This window comes from Drosophila ananassae, chromosome 2R (assembly GCF_017639315.1).
Source record: "Drosophila ananassae strain 14024-0371.13 chromosome 2R, ASM1763931v2, whole genome shotgun sequence".
Lineage (NCBI taxonomy): Eukaryota > Metazoa > Arthropoda > Insecta > Diptera > Drosophilidae > Drosophila > Drosophila ananassae.
Genome location: NC_057928.1, coordinates 19,834,576 through 19,854,794, shown reverse-complemented (window position 1 = coordinate 19,854,794; position 20,219 = coordinate 19,834,576). Strand labels below are relative to the sequence as shown.

Genomic DNA, 20,219 nt, shown 5'->3' with positions numbered 1-20,219 from the left:
CGGAATAATGAAAAACGATTTTGCATAGTTTTGAAACTGCGGGCTTAGTAGATCAACTATTAATGGAAAAAGAAAACACAAAAATCTGATGGCACGCACTCTGACATGGGGTCAGGGGTTATCACATACACACACACAGTTACTCACACACAAAAATGACACAAAAGGACACCTCGCCCAAAAGGTCACAAAAGAGTTAATATTTACATAAGCTTCCTTTGTCACTTTTGGGTAAGAGGCTTTTTAATTTGATTGGCTCTTGGCTTGAAATCTAATATTCTCCAGATCATTACATCACACAGCTGGATGCCATGGCCCATCCAGTCCAGACCTATCCAGTAGCCAGTGAGTGTTTTAAGCATTTTCAAATTAGTTTTTGCCTGGCGATTATCCCACTTATCAATTTGCTGGACAAGCAAAGTTTGCTTTGCCATGCCGAAAGATAAACTTGCACATTTTAAGCGTCAATCTCCATTATAACCCTAATGAAAGCAGTATCCTGGCGCCCATTCCCACTCTCCACTTCCCACTACCCATTTTTCTCCATTTTTTGGCCACAGCTTGTCATCACTTTTAATAAGCTGGCCGCAAAAACTTTGTCAGTTTTTTGCATTCTCTGTGTGACGTTAGAGATTTCTTGAGCTTTTTGGTGAGCTACTAAAATTTAATTAATATCGATTTCGGATTTGAAAAGGTTTTTGGCTCGACCTCAGTAGTAGTAGTAGTACACATCGGAGTGGAGCGGAGGAGGCACATACATACGTACATATAATATAATCGGTGGCAGGCACATTTTGCGGCAGGCCAAACAACTTGAGCGGGTTATACACAAAAAAGCTGCCACAAAAAGCGGATAAGATGAGTCGTGGGTTAAAGGCTGGGGTCCTGTGGCAGGGTCCTGGTTCCTGGGCACAGGCCCTGCTGAATTGGGGCCACTCCACTTCGCTTCGGTTATACAAAGATGTTACAGCTTAGGCAAGAACTTGCAACGGCAGCGCCACTGAAAAACTTTTAATCTTTGCGAGCATAAGTAAGATATATGTACTACTCTCCTCCCTGGCCCCTATATACTATATATGTACGTATGTATATATTATATAGAACATGTATGTTTATATATACGAGTATGTGATTCAAAGAATGGAAGCAGCTGCTCAATATTTTTGCAGAGACTTGCGAGTGGGATTGAGATTTCTAATGGGATTGGTTTTCTGTTTGAAGGAGCAGGTTCGTCCTTCCTCTAGCCGCCCGCCACCCATTTCATTCCCCATCCCATTCTGGTCTATGCATCCACCTCTCCCATTCTAGCAGCTAAAGTTCCTCGTCGGCCATATAAAACAACTTGCAGAACAATTTTCGTTAATTAAAATATTTTCAATGTGTAGTTATATGCTCTGGGTCTTGGTTTTGGCCTCCTGCTCCCAGTTCCCTGCTCTCTGCTCCTTGCTCCCTGCTCCTCTGGTACCTCCCACAGCTTCGGCAGGTCCTGCTCCTCCTTTTCTCTGTTCCACTGTTTTGCCTGCTTTGGCTCCTTGGGCTCCTGGCTGGCCCTGGGTCGCCGTCATTGCTGCTAAGGATGCTCGAATTACAAAGCAAATTATAATTTCATGAAAGTTAAACGAGCAACTCTCCGCTACTGCTGCTTCTTCTACACTAAAAATATTTATTTAACAATCTAATTTTTTAGAATTTTTCAAAGAATATTGGAAATTCAAATGCCCTCTGGGCCCCCTTATGCATTCATGATTTGATTGTTCCAGTTATTTGTTTAGAATTTAAATATTTAAAAGTTTGATTTACAGTTGATTTGATGCTTTAGGCCGTTGGTTACACATTTGAAATGGGTTGGTGATTTTTCTGTGTGTATTTTGCTGGTGAACCTGCTACTTCTGGGGGTCACTGAGCCCGTGGAGGAGCGGGGACCGGAAGAGCGGGCGAAGGAAGTAAGCGGCAGCGTGGGCGTTTTCCGACTGCGCACTTGAGTGCAAAGGTGACCTGGCCCGAGATTGGGAATTAAACATGCTACCAGGGAACGTGCAATGCAAAATATATACGTATATACGTACAATATGAATAAAAAAATGAATTGGGCAGGCAATTCGGTAGCCGGCGAGGAGCAGATGGCGGCAACTGGGGAAGAATCTGTAGCTCCAGCGGAAGCAATGGCCCCCAAACTCATCGAAAGAACCAAGACCGGAGCGGCAATAATAAAAAGTGAGGTTTTTTTTTTCTCTGTGCAAGTGCGAATTTATGTCTTCAATTATTCAACGCCTCATTTGTATGTCCCGCTTCCTCTTTGCCATCTGTGTGAGTGTGAGTATGTGTGTCGAGGGGGAGGCTAAAATGGCAGTATGCATTTCCGTTTCCGGTGGCATTGCATATGGCTGCACATGTGCGAGGAGACATCCTTGCATCCTTTTTTTTCGGCATTCTCCTTCCGCTCCGACTCTGGCTATGGCTCTGGCGCAATTGAAATTTCAACTGGCGCAAAAGTAATTCAATTCAACACCAGCCTGCTCCCGAGACACTGGACCATGGAGCATGAGAATGGAGCGAGTCCTGCATGTTCTTACATAACTTGTGGGATTTCGGGGCTTCTTTCAACGACGAAGGGTGGCTGTTTTCCACTTTTGAGGGCTCGACGACAACGGCAAGAACAAAGCATTTAAGAAGTTATTGTCATAAATGTTTGAGTTTGTTTGTTGTTGGAAGCACCAAGGATTCTCCATCCTGCCCTTCACCTCCAATTCCCCCTCCCCCTTACCAATTCCCATCCACCTTCTGACTCTACTTCTGGAGGGAGAACGAAAGACACAACTTTTATTTAGCCATGTTGAATGCCACCGCCGCCAATTTGCAATTCTAATGTAATTTTTTCGCGAATCATAAGTTAGAGGAGGATTTCTGGTTCTGGTGAGGGGATTTACTTGAAATTTCTCTGTGTCGGTCTTAAGCTCTGACCAATTGTAAAGTTGCCCCAAAAAAAAAGAGAACAAAGCCTACCAGAAGGGCAGATAGGGTGGCCGGGAAATATCCTCGTTAGTTACGCGGCACAAATCGATCAGAGGACAAACAAAAACGAAGAACCAGGAAAATATGTTAATTTCATTTCATGTTTATTGCGGGACGATGACGAAGAAAATTAATACAAAATCGGTGGCCCGAAATTTGTTGTTCAGATGAAACGAAGTTGGAATGCTCTTTTTGGAAGACAAGCCATTAATATTGAGTCGGAAAGCTAACTTCTCAGGAATCAATTGAATCCTCCAACAGTAAGGATCTAGAGTTGGAAGCTCTGCCATAATTACCAGCTTATAAGGAAAGAAGAAAGGGATTGCAAGGATCTAAAAGGCAACGAGCAGGAAGGACAAATAAATACAAACTCAAACAATGGCAGCGCATTTACATTTGCATTATTTAGCATTTAAGCGTCACGCGTTGCGTAAACAAATTGTGCAAACAACAACAAAGAAGCAACACAAGCGCGTAATTCATTAAACAATTTCTTTTTTCCTTTTCTTTGTTTTTTCTTCTATATTTATTTATTTTTTTGTTGTTGCTTTTTTGAGAGAATCAAGGGTTTGGCTTGGATTTTGTGGGTCGTTAGTGATTGGATGGTTGGGGGCACTGGTTTATTGGGCTTAGCTCTGAAGTGGAGCTGCAACTGAGACCGAGGATTTAGTTGGTCAGTTTTTAAAGCCACCACACCACACACCCTTACACTCATACACACATACACTCAGACTCATAGTGCACTCGAAGGACTCGTGTATATCGTTTTATACACACCAATGCACTTATTGGTTTACTTGTTTACATGGCAAGCTGCTCGTTTTCACACTCTTTCTTATTTGCTTTAACATTTTCGCATGCATATGCAAGCAGCCAGGACGATATGGTGGACGAAGGACGAAGGACATAGGACGTAGGACGTAGGACGTAGGACGTAGGACGTAGGACGTAGGACGTAGGACGTTGGGCCATAGCCCAAGAGTGGAGCACTACGTTGTCGTTGTCCTGCGGTGGCATTTTATACCATATACCGAATATATCTATATATCTGAGCATGAGCATGTGTGTGAGCATCAGTGTGGGTGTGGGTGGATGCTTTAAGTGCGCTTGTATGCGTTGCAGTTGTTTGCAATGTTTTTACATCGAATGTTGATTGTACAAAACCACTGAACAAGAAAAATTAATTATACAAAAACGTCACCGCCAAACAGCTACCGAAACTGTTGACCCAACACGGTAGGGTGACCGATGGGGGGAAGGTGTACCAAGGCGAATTACACGGCAAGAAAATATATAGTTAGTTTTAGTTTTGATGTAAACCATATATTTATTTAAACTCTGTATTTTTTACACTGTAATCAACTTTTGTTTTGATGAAATTTTCGTTTTGCGGCTGAAGATAAAACGAATTTATGCCTAACCGAAGGACAGCCAGACATGGACATGGCCCACACCCATATATTTCATTATATTTATTTATTATTTAACGTATTTCGCATTAGGCAGTAGCAGTAGCTATAGTAGCTGTAGCAACAGCAGGATCATACGAGTCCTGCCCATTGGTCATTGGCCATTGTCCTGGCCCAACCGCAGAGTTTGAAACGAGTGTAATAAATCAGACCCAACTGGCAGTCCTACGACCGACGGCGGAAGAATTTCAAATTGCAGCTGCTGCCGCTTTTTCGGTGGGAGAATCAATTTATGCAAACGCCTCACAATCAAATAATCCCAACGAATCGCTCGGAACAGCTTTTAAGAAAATGCAAAATCCAACAAAACAGAAGCATACTTTTAAGCGCTCGCTTAATGTGAGGCGAAGGTTGTGTGGGCTTGCGTGGGTGGGTGGGCTGCGAGAGTGGTTCGTTTTGGTGGTTTTGGCATTGGCAAGTCGAAGACGTCGAATGCCGCGGGCTTTGTACGTGTTCAAGTGTGAAGCTGGCAGTGCCACACCCCCTCTGGGCGCCTCCCAAATCGACGCTTACACTTATATTATGTACGAGTTGGGCATTTTTTTTGCGTTATTTTTGTTTAGCGCACGGAAACTGCGTTTTTTGCATTTTTTCTATGGCATTGCATTTAGATGTTGGCTTGCGAATGTGTGTGCGTTGTGTGTGTGTGTCTGTGTAAGCTTTTGTTGCGATGCATTGCAATTGCTTTCTCCCTCTCCACCCCGCCCCATCCACTCGCTCCCACTTTCTCCCGCAATTTTCCTTTATCCTTCTTTGTGTGTGAATCAAGCAAGTTTTTATTTCGAGCAGCCAGCGGAAGTGTGGTCCTTGTTGTTGCTCAGCTAAGAAGCAGATCCTGGACTTAAAGGATGTGCGAGGGGTGTGGGAGGTAGCAAAGAAATGCCACAATCCCAGCTGCAGTTGCAGTTGCAGTTGGCTTCTGCTGTTGCAACATTGTGGCACATCGCAAACTGATGACAACGACAATAACTGTAATGAAACTGAGATAAGCTCTCTGGCCAGGACACACGCCTGAGGACTCCCTTCGGGCCGAAGATGATGCTGTATCCCAATACTGTGTGGCCAGGACCAGGACCAGTACCAGTAGTGTCCTGACTCTACTCTGACACAAGCAAATCGCTGGGTCATTTGTTGTGCCATTGTTGGTCGACGAAGCAAATTGTTGGAAATAGAGTTTTATGCCAGCAGACCAGAGGCGATTATCGCGGTCACGGATTAGGGAGTTGGCGGAGTGCAAAGAGCATTATAAATTGGGTTTCTGCCAAAGCTGGCACTGAGAAAAACAATTCCATCCATTCAGTGTTCAGTGTCCACCCCATACCTCTACATTTTTCGGTTAATTATTTCTTTCTCAAAAATAAATCTAAGCCGTCACACTTTTCAGCCTAGACAATGATTGATAGACGATTTTCCCAGAAGACCCGAAGAGAGAAAGCCCTTCCGAAAAGTGCCTAATTTAATATTTAAATTGGTTTCTCAAGATTCAGTCATGCAAATCGATTAAACTCCACTCCACTTTGGTCACCCAGGCCCCCGCCTCTGTCAAGCCCGCTTGCCTCCATTTTTTTTCTGCGTCCTTTCCGCTGTGAAATCTAACCTCTCCGCTAGCCACTGAATAATTAAAAAAAATTTGCCACTCACTTGGCTGGAGGGGGGCGCGTCCTCTTTTAAAAAAAATCCAAAAATCTGGATGGGGGGGCATGCCACTGGTTACCCCGAGAGCACAAACAGTGTGACAGCCTCAACCGCTGCCGTTTTCCCCGGTCTTCCTCCCGCTCCTCCAGCGTCATCGCTGCTGTCAGTTTCAACTACGCTTTCGTTTTTGTGAGCTCCCCCCCTCCATCATGGTGTAACTCCACCCCTCCTAAAAATCCCCTCCTCTATGCCAAACACACACACACACTCTCAGAGAAAAACGCACAGAATGTTGAAACTGTTCATGTTGACATTGCGCCTGGGCTGGTAGAGCCGAAATATATATTCTTCATTCACTTTTTCTCTATATATGTGAGTATTTTTTTTTTCTTGGGCTGTCAAGGCGGCCGAAAACAAGACCCAAAGATCCACGCAGAGCCCCCCATCCTGGCTACGCCCCTGTTTGGCGAGTGATTTATTTGACTGACACTTTTTTCTGCGTTGATTGCATCGTAATCCCAACATAATGAGTACTGTTATATTTCATGGCCATTTCTCGTTTGGAGCGACCCAAATGAAGTAGACAATTTTTCAAAAACAAAGACGCCTTCCCCGGGGGAGGGGTAGTGGGATGGGTGTCTTGGTGAAAAGGTCCTTGCAGAAGGACTTGTGCGTTCCATTGTGCATGTGGCACACGTAGGCGGCCACTCGAGAGCGCCCGGAGTTCGGTGGCGCGGACAAAACGCTGCTCAAATTCTCATCATTTGTAAGCGTCATCAGCAGTGGCAGGCATTTACTATCAGGAGCGGGAAAAGCGGTCCAAGTTGGTCCTACCAGCGGGCCATTCGAAACAGATCCTTCAAGAGACTCCTTAAAATTCTAGATTTCTAGAAATGTAATAGGCCCTGCCATATTTGTAGCGAAATTTTCTGTCAATTTCAAAATTTTCAGAGAAACTTTTAAAGGTAAATCAAAAGTTTTTCCCTTTTTTAGTTATGGTGGGGCATCGAGGTTTTCGTGCCGCGATTATTGTGCCACCTGGATGTGGCAAGGACATGATATTCCAGCGGATTGTTAGCAAATACAAAACTCCCGTAATATCGACCGGGAAGCTACTGAGACAACACATTCGAGAACGAACCCTGTTGGGAATGCGAGCCGATCGCTATATACGCCGAGGGAAATGCATTCCCGATTACCTATTCACTCAGATGTTGAGGAAGCCGCTGGAAAAGCTTGGAAGTCAGGGTCTGATCCTTGACGGCTATCCGCGTACAGTCGGCCAGGCGAAGGAGCTGGAAAAAATGGTGGCGCTGGACTTTGTTCTGCTGCTCGAGGTACCGGTGACCAGTGTCCTGGCGGAACTGAAGAAACGTCATGTGGCGAGAAACGGGGTCACCCTGACTTACAGCCGTGCCCAAAGGTCTGAGATCGCGTTGACTCCATCTCAACTTCAAGTCGCTGACGAGGCAGCTAGGATGTCGGCGCGTCAGGCCGACTTTGGGGTTCAAATGGAGCCCGTGATCCGGCACTTTGCCCAGCAGAAGTTGATCCACCACGTCCCAGTGCACAATCTGAACTTTTTGTGGCACCAGGTGGAGCGGCACCTAAATCTCCTTTGGCCAAAGACTAAATCGGTGGACAGGCTACGGCGTCATTGGTACTTCGGTCTCTGCAATTCGGCCGCTGCGTGATATCTTGTTTTTAAATTTGAAAAAAAGTGTAAAAAGTGCGATTCTCAGATTCTTAAAGTGATGAAAGTTACCTGCCCTGGGGGAGCTATTTTTGGTGAGGCGGCTTTCCACTCCTGATGGACAAATGTCTTTCGAGGGGGAGGGCGCGCAGCGCACCACGGCCCATTGTGCGGGCCAAGCCGAGTGGACTTATTGTTGTCAGCGTTTTGGTAGTTGAATTTCAGAGATTTCTCCCATTTTGTTTGCAAAAGTTTATGAGAGATAAGAGCCGTAGAATAGGAGATTTTTCTATGCATAATGCGGCAGACGGCAGTCGGCAGTCGCACCAGAAACGGTAGCTAATTTCTCTTTGTCTCCTGTACAGTGTACCCTCCATACACCCACCTCTCTGCCTCAGCCACCCTCTACCTCCCAAAAAAAAAAAGAAACTTTTTCATTTACCCCTGGACCTTCGGCTGGATTTTTGCGCCCCTGGATCTGTGTGGCGCATCTGTGTGTGGCGGCAATAAAAACTTTTATTGTTGTCACACGTAGCAGAGTGTAGTAACGTAACACAGTGGCAGCCAGAAGTCCCCGTCCCCGTTCCCTTTCCCGTCCCAGCTCCGTTTCTCCATTCTTTGCTGTTTTCAATCTCCAGCTCCTGCAAATATATTTGCTGTTCTTGTTGCTGTTGCTGTTATTGTGTAACCTGCGTACATACTTCCGTTTCTGGTTCTGGTTCTGGTTCCTTCCTTCCAAGCTATTTTTCCTTTTCCTGAATTTTTTTTTGTATATTTTGGGGCCAGCCAAATTGAATAAAATGGCCTCAGTTAATGGTTGTCGGGCTGATTCAGTTAGCGCATAAAATGAGCAGAGCTCTATCCACCATCTTCTGCTGTGCCCTGTCCTGTCCTGTGTCCTATGTCCTGTGTGTATATATTTTTTTGGTCACAAATGTGGCTCGGCCTAAATCTCGGTTTTACGAGCGCATTCCTTTGTTTCGTCCTCTGCTGTTACACTGCCACTGCCACTGATGATGCCCTTCGCCTTGGCCCATTGTTTTGTTTATTATTTGTTTTATTTTTACATACTTTTCGGCCCGTCAGTCTTTAGTCGGCCCATTATGGCAGCCGGCAGCCGAACAACAATGTGAAAATCAATGCTAATATATTAAACATGATTGTTCCTTCCCCCAAACACGTACATATGTGCAACATATATGAGCAGTATAGGGGCTTTTTCTACCTACAATATCACAAATTGCAGCCAACGCATGAATAAATAGATTTTTAAATTTCCCATGATGAAATACGCAAAAAAAAAACATAATGTAAACGACTAAAGACAACAGCCGAAAAATTGCAAAAGAACAAAGTCAGGCAGCGAGCGAGCGAGCGAGCGGGCGAGTCCTGCATTTAAATGAAGGACTGCGAAATGCAGACAGTTGGACATGCAAATGCCACTGACGAGGTGCAGCATCCTCCTGCTCCTCGTCCTGCCTCCCAAAAAAAAAAATAGGATGCCAAGTGGGCGTCTGAATCGTGGCTCCTGTTTCTGTTTCTGTTGGAATGACGAAATGCCCGTCGACCGTTCGCTTGCTCGCTGACTGGTTGTTGGAGTGTTTAAAACGGCTATTGTGCAGCTTGTGGTTGCTTTGCAAATTGAATAAAAGTTCATTCGAGTGTAAGGGAACCGATAGCACACCCATACACCCGTACACTCAACACACACATACACATTGGAAAACCCTCGTTGGAAAATTCTCGTAAAAAATATATAAAAAAACAAAAAAAAAAATAATACTGCGAACGAACCAACGAACATTGAATGAATGTGAATGTAATCGTTTTGCAAATGAAAATTGATTTTTGAATTGTGGGTGGCCTATCCGGAGTTTCCGGAGCTCTATCACTCCGGCAAGCAACTAAATGAAATCAGCAACTGGACACGGCAACAAATGGCACGGCGGGGCACGAACAAAAAAATTACTACACTCACTGTATTGTATATGAAAAATACACTGGCGAGGATGCGCAATTTCGTTTTTAATTTCAATGCCGAATTTAAATATAAATTTAAATCTCACAATCGCATAACGTGGAAACAACGTTGAGATAAAAAAAAAAACAGGATAAAAGACGCAAACAAATAGCGAGCAGATAAAGAAACTAAAAAATTGCCATTAATAATGCAAGGCTTAAATATTTGAATGCTTCGCAGCCTCGATTGTGATGGTGATAGTGGTCCTGGCAGTCAGCTCTAATTGTGCAATGGTGTTAGTGAGTTCTACACTCTCCAACTCGCACTGTGTGTGAGTGTGTGTGTTTGTGAGTGTTTGGAGGAGCGAACGCACAAAAGTATGCTATACATTTTTCATGCGACCATAACAAAAGCAAAAACATACGGAAAATGCGCTTGCCAGTTGCTCTCAACGTTCGTCGCCTTTCTTTTCTTTTCCATGCCACAACGAGGAGCGTTCTGTTTCCTCCAAAGATGCCACCGACAAAGATAGCATGCATTGGGAGCGAAAGAGATGGGGACAGCTTCAGCGGCAGCGGCAGCAGATAGACGGGCAACAAAGTGGATTTGAATTATTCAAAAAATGCGATTGTTATTTGCAAAATGTGCAGTGAATTGAGACGCGCCCAGACAAGCGTCGACTAGAGCTCTACCAGCTACCAGCTACTGCGATTTACGTTGGCGAAATAATGTTGTATTTATGAGCCAGAATAGTTGGCTAAAGAGTTTTATGGCAGCACAATTGATGCTGCAAAACGATGGAAACTTTAAGTGAACGTTTGAGGTTGCCGCTTGGCTGATGCTCCAGCTCCAGCTCCAGCTACTGCCTCCTGCCGTTTGCTGGTTTTTAGAAAAAGCTGGAATATGAAATATTTACTCACCGAAAGTGCCAGCAAAATGTATATTTCTTTTATTTCTACTTTTTTTATTTTGTTGGTAAAGTATAAGTTGGCAAAAGCCTCACAGCACGTCAGCAGCTATGCTCTTGTATGTATTTATCTTTTTGTGGAAAAGTTCTATTAAAGTAATATAATATTCGGCATATTGCTTGAAAAAAGTTATTCGGCCAAAAAGAAACTAAGGCTTGTGGGTGGAAAATACATTATAATTAATAAATGTTATGGTTTTAGAAACCTCTCTAAATGCATTTCTTTTTAGAAGCTTTAATATCCCGAAAGCCTGGCAACACATTTTTATAATAAAAAGCAAACTGTGTAGCCAGTTTTTAGCCATCACCATAATTGACAGCTGCATCATTTTTCCTTGGCTCAGCAAACGCACTCATGCTGCAGCTATTTATCATCCGAAACTAAGGCGTTTTGCAAAGCCAAGCCAGGAAACACCACCAACAGCTGCACCACCACTGCCATCATCGCATTGCACCAGCACCAGCACCAGTACCAGAGCCGGTGGTGACATTGCACTCTCCTGTCCGGCATAGTCATTATAAATGAAAGCGCAGCCAGCCATTCAATCCTTCCCCCGCTTTAGCTACTCTTCTGATCCTGTGATATAAAAAAAGTGAAATAAAATAACATGAAAAAAACAGGGGAAATATAGAGGAAAAAACTCAAACCGAAAATGGTTTTAATCAGTTATTCATGAGCCGGGGCGACGTCAAACAAAAGCCGCTGCCGGTTGACATTGGAAGTCGACTGAGTGAAAAAGATGATTCCACTGATGACGCGGTGGAGTACGAGGCGGGGGAGGTGGCTGCTACTGTTTTGATGAAAAAAACGCAGTATGCGAAAAAAAATTTATGAGCTGGAAAAAAAGTAGGGGGTGGTTGCAACATGAAAAAAACTCCCGCCAACTGAAGCAGCAACATTAACAGCAGCAGCAACAACAATTAGCTGCAACTGTTGGCAGAGGAGTGTGGGGCATAAAGGGTTTGTTTATTTTAGGGAGGGGAGAGAGGGGCAGTTGGTTGCTCCTCAGGGGGTGGCATCCTGAGATGACACGTCCTGCTGATTTCTTCATCCAACATGCCTGGTGTCTTGGCGTGTTGATGGAAGCACTCCAAACTAATGAGTATGCACATATTGTACGCAAGTGTGGCGGCAGGGGCTTCCTTTGTTGCAAGCAACTCGAAATGCACTTGGAGTGTAGAGAACTGAGGCAGACAGACTAGGTGGTAGCAGGTGGCAGGTAACAGGTAACATGTCTTGTCAAGAGAGCCGCTGTTGACGCTGATTTTGTTTTGTTGCCGGCAAAGAGCCTTCAAATTAGTTGGCACAAAACATAAATGCAAATGAATGCAGGCTTACGCCTTTCCAGTTTCCATCCTGCAGCCTCATTAATGCAGCGCCTGATTGGACTTTTTGTTTGCCAGGAGGATGGGGGTGGTGCTGGACGTGGAGGTGGTGAGTGAAATGGGTTGGCAAAGTGGGTGGTGATACCGAGAGTGGGTGGTTGGAAAAAGCACCCATGCCACATTGCACTTAAGTAGCTTGGTTTTAAACAATTACATTGGACGCCTTTGCACATTATGCTCTATCTGGCTCGGCTTTCACCTTTCCCTCCGCCTGAATTGCTCTGCTTTCTCTGCTCTCTCCCCTCGAATGCGAATGAATGTTGTCTGCTGATTGAAAATTCTTGTGCAAAAATGTCGACGTCGACGTTACGTTACGTTACGTTGCTGTTACTCTGACATGCTGCTGCTCATTACATTAATTGCTTTGGCTTGTCTTTGCGACAGCCACAGACGAGGGCAGTTCGTACGGTGAACGGTGTATGCTGTACGGCACACGGTGCGTATGCGTATTATGCATGCAAGTGTGAGAGTGCAGCCTGGCCCGGTAAGGTAAGTGTGTGTGTGTGTGTGTGTATGTGTATGTGTGTATGCATTTCAATTTCAATTTTGCAATTTTGGCAGCTGCCAGGTGGCGCTGTCTCTCCAACTGTCTGCCTGGCTGGCACACTAGCTCTCATTCTGTCTCTTTTCCACTCCAGATGGGCATCTCTTTCACTGTCGGTCGGTCGGTCGGTCGGTCGGACAGTTTTCCCATATCATGGCAGCCGGCAAGCTCCATTTCCCATTCCGAGGCTCAGACCAATGCAAAAGCCTTTTTATCGCTTTTGCCCCTCATCAATTCACTGGCTAACAGATTTGCGCAGCTGTTCGCCCCATCTCTCTCTGCTCGGCTAGTGCCATCTCTTTCACAGAGTGCATGGGTGTGTGGCTGTGTGTGGCTGTGCACCCGAAAATGTATGTCGCCTGTCAAATTACTTGAATCTCTGCTCTGCAGTTGCCTCCAAACTCAATGCAGTTGGACCCACATTTGTGCGCTTGGTTTGTCGTGTCAGTCAAGCATAATATGATTATGTAGATGCTCACACACTAACACTAACACCCAACTTTAACACTCGCACACACAACAAACAGGAAGCGGAAACAGAGTGGAAGCGAGACAACCAACACATATACGATATCCTCATATCGAGTCGAAATAAAAACTACGACTATCTATTGGATACACCAGCCCAAGAGCACTGCAGCGCTGTCAAATCGTATTTATTATTTTATGTTTTCATTTTGAAAATTGCCAGCTCTGTGATTACAGTGAACAAAAAGCTCTATCTGTCCATAATGTCTGACTGTCTATCCGGCTGTCTGTCCGTCGTCCGTCGGACGTCGCCCGTCTTCCTGTTCAGCTGTCTGTCTGGCTAACTAATCGACTGTTGTCGGAGAGCGTCAAGTGCCAGAGAGTTCTTTTCCTGGGATCCACTGTGAAGGATACTACATACTACCTTTTCCCTTAGTCATTTCCCTATTTCCTGGGAGCCCTATTGTATTTGTGGCTGGCAAACATTCAAAGGGAAAGCGAAAGATATTGGAGCAATGTTATTGGAGTGATGGAAGTGAAGTCCTCCATCCCCCTACTGACTTTTACCGGCAACTCTCAGTCTCGAATGTGGTAGCGTGTGTGTGTGTGGGGTGTGTCTGTCTCAAAGTCCCCTAGCAATCAGGATTTGGAATGCAAATTTGTGAAATGGAATTGCATAAATATTAGAAATCAATATTGGTCTCAATACTCTGCGATTCAGTCAGTCTCCCAGCCAGTTCGGGGCAAGGACTGATGAATTAAGGCAAGTCGATTAAAAGATAAGCGCACAAAGTGCCCTTAAATTGACTAAATGCCTTCAGTGTCAATTTGCTTAATGCCCCGGTGATGGGGCACGGGTAGGTGATGGCGATGGCGATGGCGATGGCAGGAGCACAATGCGCAACGTTTTTCCCCAAACTCCAATTTGCTTCCTGCCACTTGAACGTGTGTGCTTTAGCACACATGCAGCATAACTCCCTTGACCTCGTCCTGCCCCTTCTTCTCTTACTATTCCTGACGATGATGAAAAACAGTTTGCAACTAATTAAGCTGCACGCACAATCTAACATGCAAGTTAACACCCAGCCGGCAGGAGGCAGCCACAATAATAAATGCTCAAGTTTCAAAGCACAGTGCAGCAAAAAGAATGCTTTTTTCAGCCATTTTCGTTTTAATATTCTGGTAGTCTGTTTTAAGCCAGCCAGTCTAATAAGCTTATTTCCCACTCAGACCTTCAATTTCAATCACTTTCGCTCCACTGTGCCACCCACCTTGCTTTCGGGTGTCTGACAAGGTAATATGCAATAAAAACGATACCCTAATGCTGCCGCAAGCAGTGCGTTGCGTGGTGCGTTGCCACATTTGACCGCAGTTAACAAAAGCACCCACCCACACAGCTACACCACCGCACACCAATACTATTGCGGAATGTAGTATCACGTGCGGGGCGGACTATTATGTACCAATACTGGGGGGATACTAGCCATGTCCTGACAGGAGGACCCTATAGCTGGGGCACAATAATAAGTGACGCATTTAATCTGATTTGCTTTATGACATGTTCATGACGAGAACAATTAAAATGTGCGGTTGGCTAGGCATCAGAGAGCTAAATGAAGGTGGGGGGGTGGGGTGTTCTATACTAAAACATAGGGAGGAGGGGTGGGGGTGCTGGGTGGTGCCACTGGGCGACAATGATGATGATGTTGTTGGCCGGCGTAAAAAGCAAATTGTTTAATGTGCTGTGAATAAGTGACAAAACAGCTGAACCCAGGATAGGCCTCCGCCACTGGTTTCTGCTTCTGGTCATGGAACTTTATCGACGACGCGTGTCGACATCGAGATGGGTAATGGGCGGGGCACTGGGAGAAATAAGAGGTTCCTTACTAATTGCAGGATAGGTGAAAATAACCCTCTAGATCATAGTCTCGTATAGGTATTTCGCTCAGTGCCACCGTGGGCGGACGAAGGCTTGGAGTGTGGGTGGTGCGTTTCCATCCCCAGTGGTGACTTTGTCTTATCGCACGTAAGGGTTTATCCCATTAGCTGCAGTTGACTGGACGGGGAATTAGAAGTGGGGGGAGTGGCAGGCAGAGACCATATATCTGCTCTTGATTAGCCAGTGGGTTATTAATGATTCGGTCATGGCCTGGCAGTGTCAACAATATGCGAGTGGATGGCCGACATTCGATTTTGGCAACTGACAACTCAATATCAGCTACAGAGACAGAGCTCTGGCTGTGAGCTACTATTTCTGGCCAAGTCCTTTGGCCATAATTGCGACAGTAATTGGACATAATGCGACAAAGCCCGATTCACCGATTCTCTGATTCTCTGATTCTCCCAACTTGTTTGGCTGTTGTCGACTTACACACGCCTCAGTAACCCTCGATTCTCGTCCTTTCTGGCTCTGGCCAAACTTTGTTGCAGTTTGTTTTTACTATTGTTTTGTAATGGCGAAATTATAGACCCAAGCGACCCTTAAGCTTCATTTCATTCTGCCCATATAGCCCAGGACCCAGTATCCTAGCATCCTAGCAGCTCTTGCTGCCTGGCTGCTGTAACAGCCCATCCATGTGCCACCCTTTTTCACTTTTCAAGCAGAGACATCCTTCGCCTTGTTCATCTTTTGGCATTATCTACTTCCGCCATAAACAGCAGCAACTTTTCATCTTTTGTGCCACAGTCCGATGTTCGTTCTCCCTCTTTGTCTTTCGGCATTGTGTTCTATACTGTTCTGCCGTCTCTTTCGTCTCCTGCCACGCGGCACGTTCTGCATTTTTATGATTTTTATTTTGATTTCCTTTAAACTAACTTCCTTTTCGAGGCAGGACGAGGACGACGACGAGGACGAGGCAGGGAGAGGTGGAATGGGCAGTGGAATCGTTGCTATTTTTGCAAATTGCCTACAATGATGGCCGCAAGTTCGTCCTGCTCTCCTGTCTCTCTCTCTTGTACCGAATGTCTTCTCTTTCTATTTTTTTTGGTCTGGTTAGGTCTTGTCCTTTTTCAATGTTACGCTTGGAGTAATGTTACAGCCTCCTACTTTTTTTTTTGCCTTTGCCTGGCACCCGGAAAATATTATTTCGCTTGACTTTTACAACAGCTCAGGCATCGAGAGGTTTTCCTCTCAGACCGAAAATATCCTCCCCAAAGACTCCCACTTCCACCCACTCCATATCTACATCCAATAGCCCCCTGTAGCTACTTTTATTTTATGTTTTTTCCGTTTAGTTGTTGTTGTTTATGTCGATGGTTCTGCTGTCGCTGGCGACGTCCCGTCCAAAACTATTTTGCTATTTGTTTTGCCTAACTCGATTTTTCACTGGTTGCCTTTTGTCAGCTTGGCTGCCTCGACCTGACCTCCCCATCCTCCCAAAACAGCGCCCATTTTCCTGGCACTGACACATCTGAGACGACGATACACAAAAACACATTTGACAAAGTAGTACACTTGAATAAATTAGTAGTAGTCTTGGAAAGGGTTTTAAAAATCTGAAAGAGAGTTCAGAGCTCTCAGAAAACCTCAAACTAGACAGATATTCTAGATTATTTCAATTTCTATACCATTCCTTAAGCCCTCCTAGTATCCTTAATTTTTTTTCTTGTACCATAAAAGCCACAACATACCAGGACTATTTTTGGAACTCGGCTCTGTCATCTTTTTTTTTTTGTTGTCCTGTGCTCCTGCCATTTATTTTTGTTGCCAGTTGCCGTTGTTGATTCTCCGATTTGCCATTCATTCTGGGTTTTGTAATGATTTCCATGCTAATCACAACAATTGACGCGTGTGCGGCTTTGACAGTTTCTGGCTTGAATTTCTGGGGGGGAATGGGAATGGGAGGGACATAACAAATGATGGTCATAATTGTATAGAGAATGTATTGAGAATCTTGCTCCATATTCATTGATGGCTCAGGATGGCTCGACATAATGGATTTCTATGCGGGATATATAGTTTGCCCCATGCCACGGCCACGGCCACTGCCACTGCCACTGCCACATTCCCCATCCTCCATTTAATCGATGGCTCCTTGATTATTTTCCGCCTTTGATCTATTTTAATGCTGGCGCATTACGTTATCATTTATTTGGCGGGGGAAATTGAAAGTATTTATCAAGCTGCTAATAAATGGATGGTCCGACGGATACGGATTGGGATTTGGATTTCGATTCATTCGATTTCGATATCGGATAGCTGGATGGTTGGATGGGTAGATGGCTGGATGGCTATCCGGATAGCCGAGGGTGCTAAGCTGCTCAACAATTTTTCAAACTTGAAATTAATAACGATTTTTTCTCGTTACATTTTGCTTTTTGCGTTGCCTTTGCTTTTGCCTTTAATTTTTCTTTTATCTGCCATTGAACAATGGCCAGGCAATTTCGATGAAGGCGAAAAAGGACGAAGACAACAAATAAAAGAGTAGGAGGGCGAAATAAAAGGAATCCTCCTCCGTATCCTCAAAAAGGACAGCCAGTAGCTGGCATAATAAATTAAGCGCTGCTTGCCCGATGGCTGCCACTTGGCCAAAATAAATTGCACTAAGCGAAAAATAACAACTCAATCCATGAAACGGCGAACGGAGGACAAACGACAAAAACTGCCGGCCAGAAAATTGAAGTAGCAGCAGTGGCAGTAGCAGCAGCACCAATGGCAGTAGCAGTGGCAGGATGGGCAGGAAAGCGGTAAAATCTACAGAGCTATAGCTACAAAAGCTATGCCACCAAATGGAAAAAGTGCGCAGCACAATGGGCTAAAAGGAGAGGAAAAGGGGATATAAACAGATTACGTCGTTATTGGTCCTCCTTCTCTCTCAGCTCCTACTTTTTTTTTTTTTTTTTTTTTGTGACCAGCACGTGCCCACACATGTCCCCAGGATAGATGGCGATGGCAGGTCCTTGCCGTACACCGTACGCTGTACGCTGTTGTCCGATCCTGGTGCTCCCGTATCGCGTATCTATGCATGACCAGAGCTCCCTCGATTGATTTTGCGTCCTGGCATCACCTGCAGGCTAAGCTGCTTTCGTCCTGCTCCGTCCGGATTCCACGGACTACGGTGAAAGCCATCGGAGCGTTAACGTGGCCTGTCGCCTTTGTGTCCTGAATAGTGTGTCCTCTCCTCTGTCCTGTGTCCTCAGGCTGCATTAATTTATTTCCGTGTCCGCAGACAATCGTGCCACAATTCACGGCTGCGTTTTGTTAATTAATTTGCTCATTTATTGCCAGGACATAACACACACACATACATAGCTATACATCAGTATCCTCTTGATTGAGTTTTTTAAAAAAAAGGAGAGGAAAATGGCAGTTATCTTCAGACACCAGCTGTCTCCAGCTTTCTTTCTTGATTTTCTTGCTTTTTCTCTTTGGCTTCAAGGGCAGGGTCCTTTTTTAATGAAACCTTTAAAAGTTGCATCAAAATATTAGGTCCTTATAGTCCTTCAACCGACAGCTTTTTTTGATCAAAAATAATAACAAAAACATAAATCAAAGTCCTGCCACTTTTTTTTGCTGAAACAGCATCTGCAGTTTTCCGTGAATAAACGGATTTGGCCTGGCTATTATCTATTATCTGAGAGAGCCTTTGTTCGCTCCGCTTAAAGTCTCCTCCTTTTTTTGGAGGCTCCAAGGACTAAGCCACCTTGAACAATTTAGTAAAGTTCAAATTGCTGCCTAATCCTGCATAAATTATAGCACTCAGGGTGCAGTCGACACCGAGGCCACTAATTTACTATTATGTCAAGTCGAGAACTACTCAAGATGTCGTTCATTATGAGCCCATTCTTCAGGGGTTTTTCCTCTCCTTGCTACTTGCTGCTCTTGGTATCCTTTTCCCAGGACCTCCTCCGCCTGCGGCCACTTATTATTTATTGCGCCTTAGGTGCGTCCTTTTTTTTTTTTGCCATTCACTCGACTTGCATTTTTCATGCACGTTCATTATTATCATTGCTGGCCCCCAAACTGCCATTCAGCCACCTACCCCCTGCTCTCGTTCAGCGCCTTTTCGCAGATTTAACTGGCCTCTCCCCCCTGTCCTTCCCCAGCCCCCTCAGTCTCCTCTTCGTTTGTGCCCCACGTTAAGCTGCAGCAGCCGTTGATGATAAGCGACGAAAATGTGCAGAAAGCTGAAAGTTTCGCACAATTTTTTATGCCAATGGGGTTGGGGGGCAGCGTGCAAGCAGCGAGCAAAACGCAAAAAAATTTATCACTGCAAAGGATAAGAGCAAGGAGGAGGAGGACGGGTATCCTGGCTGGGGCTCCTTCGGCAAATAAAAGACGAACGAAACTGCAGCGCGCCATTCAATTTGATTACTTGCGTCATAAATACCGGAAGCGTCAGAGTATTGAGGCACTATCCCACCTACCCTACCACACCCCCTCCCAAAGGAGCATCTCTCTGATCCTGCTACCCCCTCCCACCCCGCTGCATATGTGCGTGATGCTAAGGAGGCGAGGAATATGAATGCGATGTCGATGAATGACGGCGGTAATATCCTGTGCCGTCAGCAATTGCAATGGCTTGGCTGCAGTGACGCAGCAGCTTGCTCCGGACTTTCTTTCTTGACTTGGCTTTCTCCGGGGGTCCTGTGGGGGGCGTGGTGTGGGCGGAGGATAGCCCTCTTTTTATGTACTCAAAAGAATCTGCTCTGGCAAGAAAAGGCATTAAAATGTCGGCAGTGAAAGCGTCGATGGCTGGAGCGAAGAAAACGTATTAGTAACAGACTATTGAGACGCAAAAGCGGCTATGAGTGGGGGGCGGCCAGTTGGGGGCGTGGCTTGCTACAACAGCAACAAAAAAGTAAAAACGAAAAGAAAGGATTGTTGTCGATTGAAGGCCACAGAGGCAGCTCGTGCGAAATCTTACAAGTGTGATGGGCTACCAAATGACTTATGTGCTGGAGGCTAGCACTCAGCACTCGACAGGCAGGATGCAGGATATGGAGTGAAGGATGCAGGACAAGCATATAGAGAAAATGTGGCAGCATTTCTAATAGATTTTAATATGAATATTGGAATAAAAATATATCAAATATGTGGTTATACATTTCAAGATATACTTTGGAGTAAGAATTCTTATGTCCCA

General features: G+C 45.1%; 2 protein-coding genes across 9 annotated transcripts in view; one reads left to right on the top strand and one right to left on the bottom strand.

The window, feature by feature from the left end:
- LOC6507034 (RNA-binding protein Musashi homolog Rbp6) overlaps nucleotides 1-20,219 on the bottom strand; it is a 168,714-nt gene that overhangs the window by 31,385 nt on the left and 117,110 nt on the right. The window lies entirely within an intron of this gene.
- Nucleotides 7,023-7,880, top strand: LOC6492981 (adenylate kinase). The gene has a single exon (XM_001956749.4). It carries the CDS (start codon nucleotides 7,112-7,114, stop codon nucleotides 7,808-7,810), a length of 699 nt encoding a protein of 232 aa, XP_001956785.1. The 5' UTR covers nucleotides 7,023-7,111; the 3' UTR covers nucleotides 7,811-7,880.

Bases quoted from the DNA above. Each gene is read 5' to 3' on its own strand.
- LOC6492981 (XM_001956749.4), top strand. From the start codon at position 7,112: ATGGTGGGGCATCGAGGTTTTCGTGCCGCGATTATTGTGCCACCTGGA.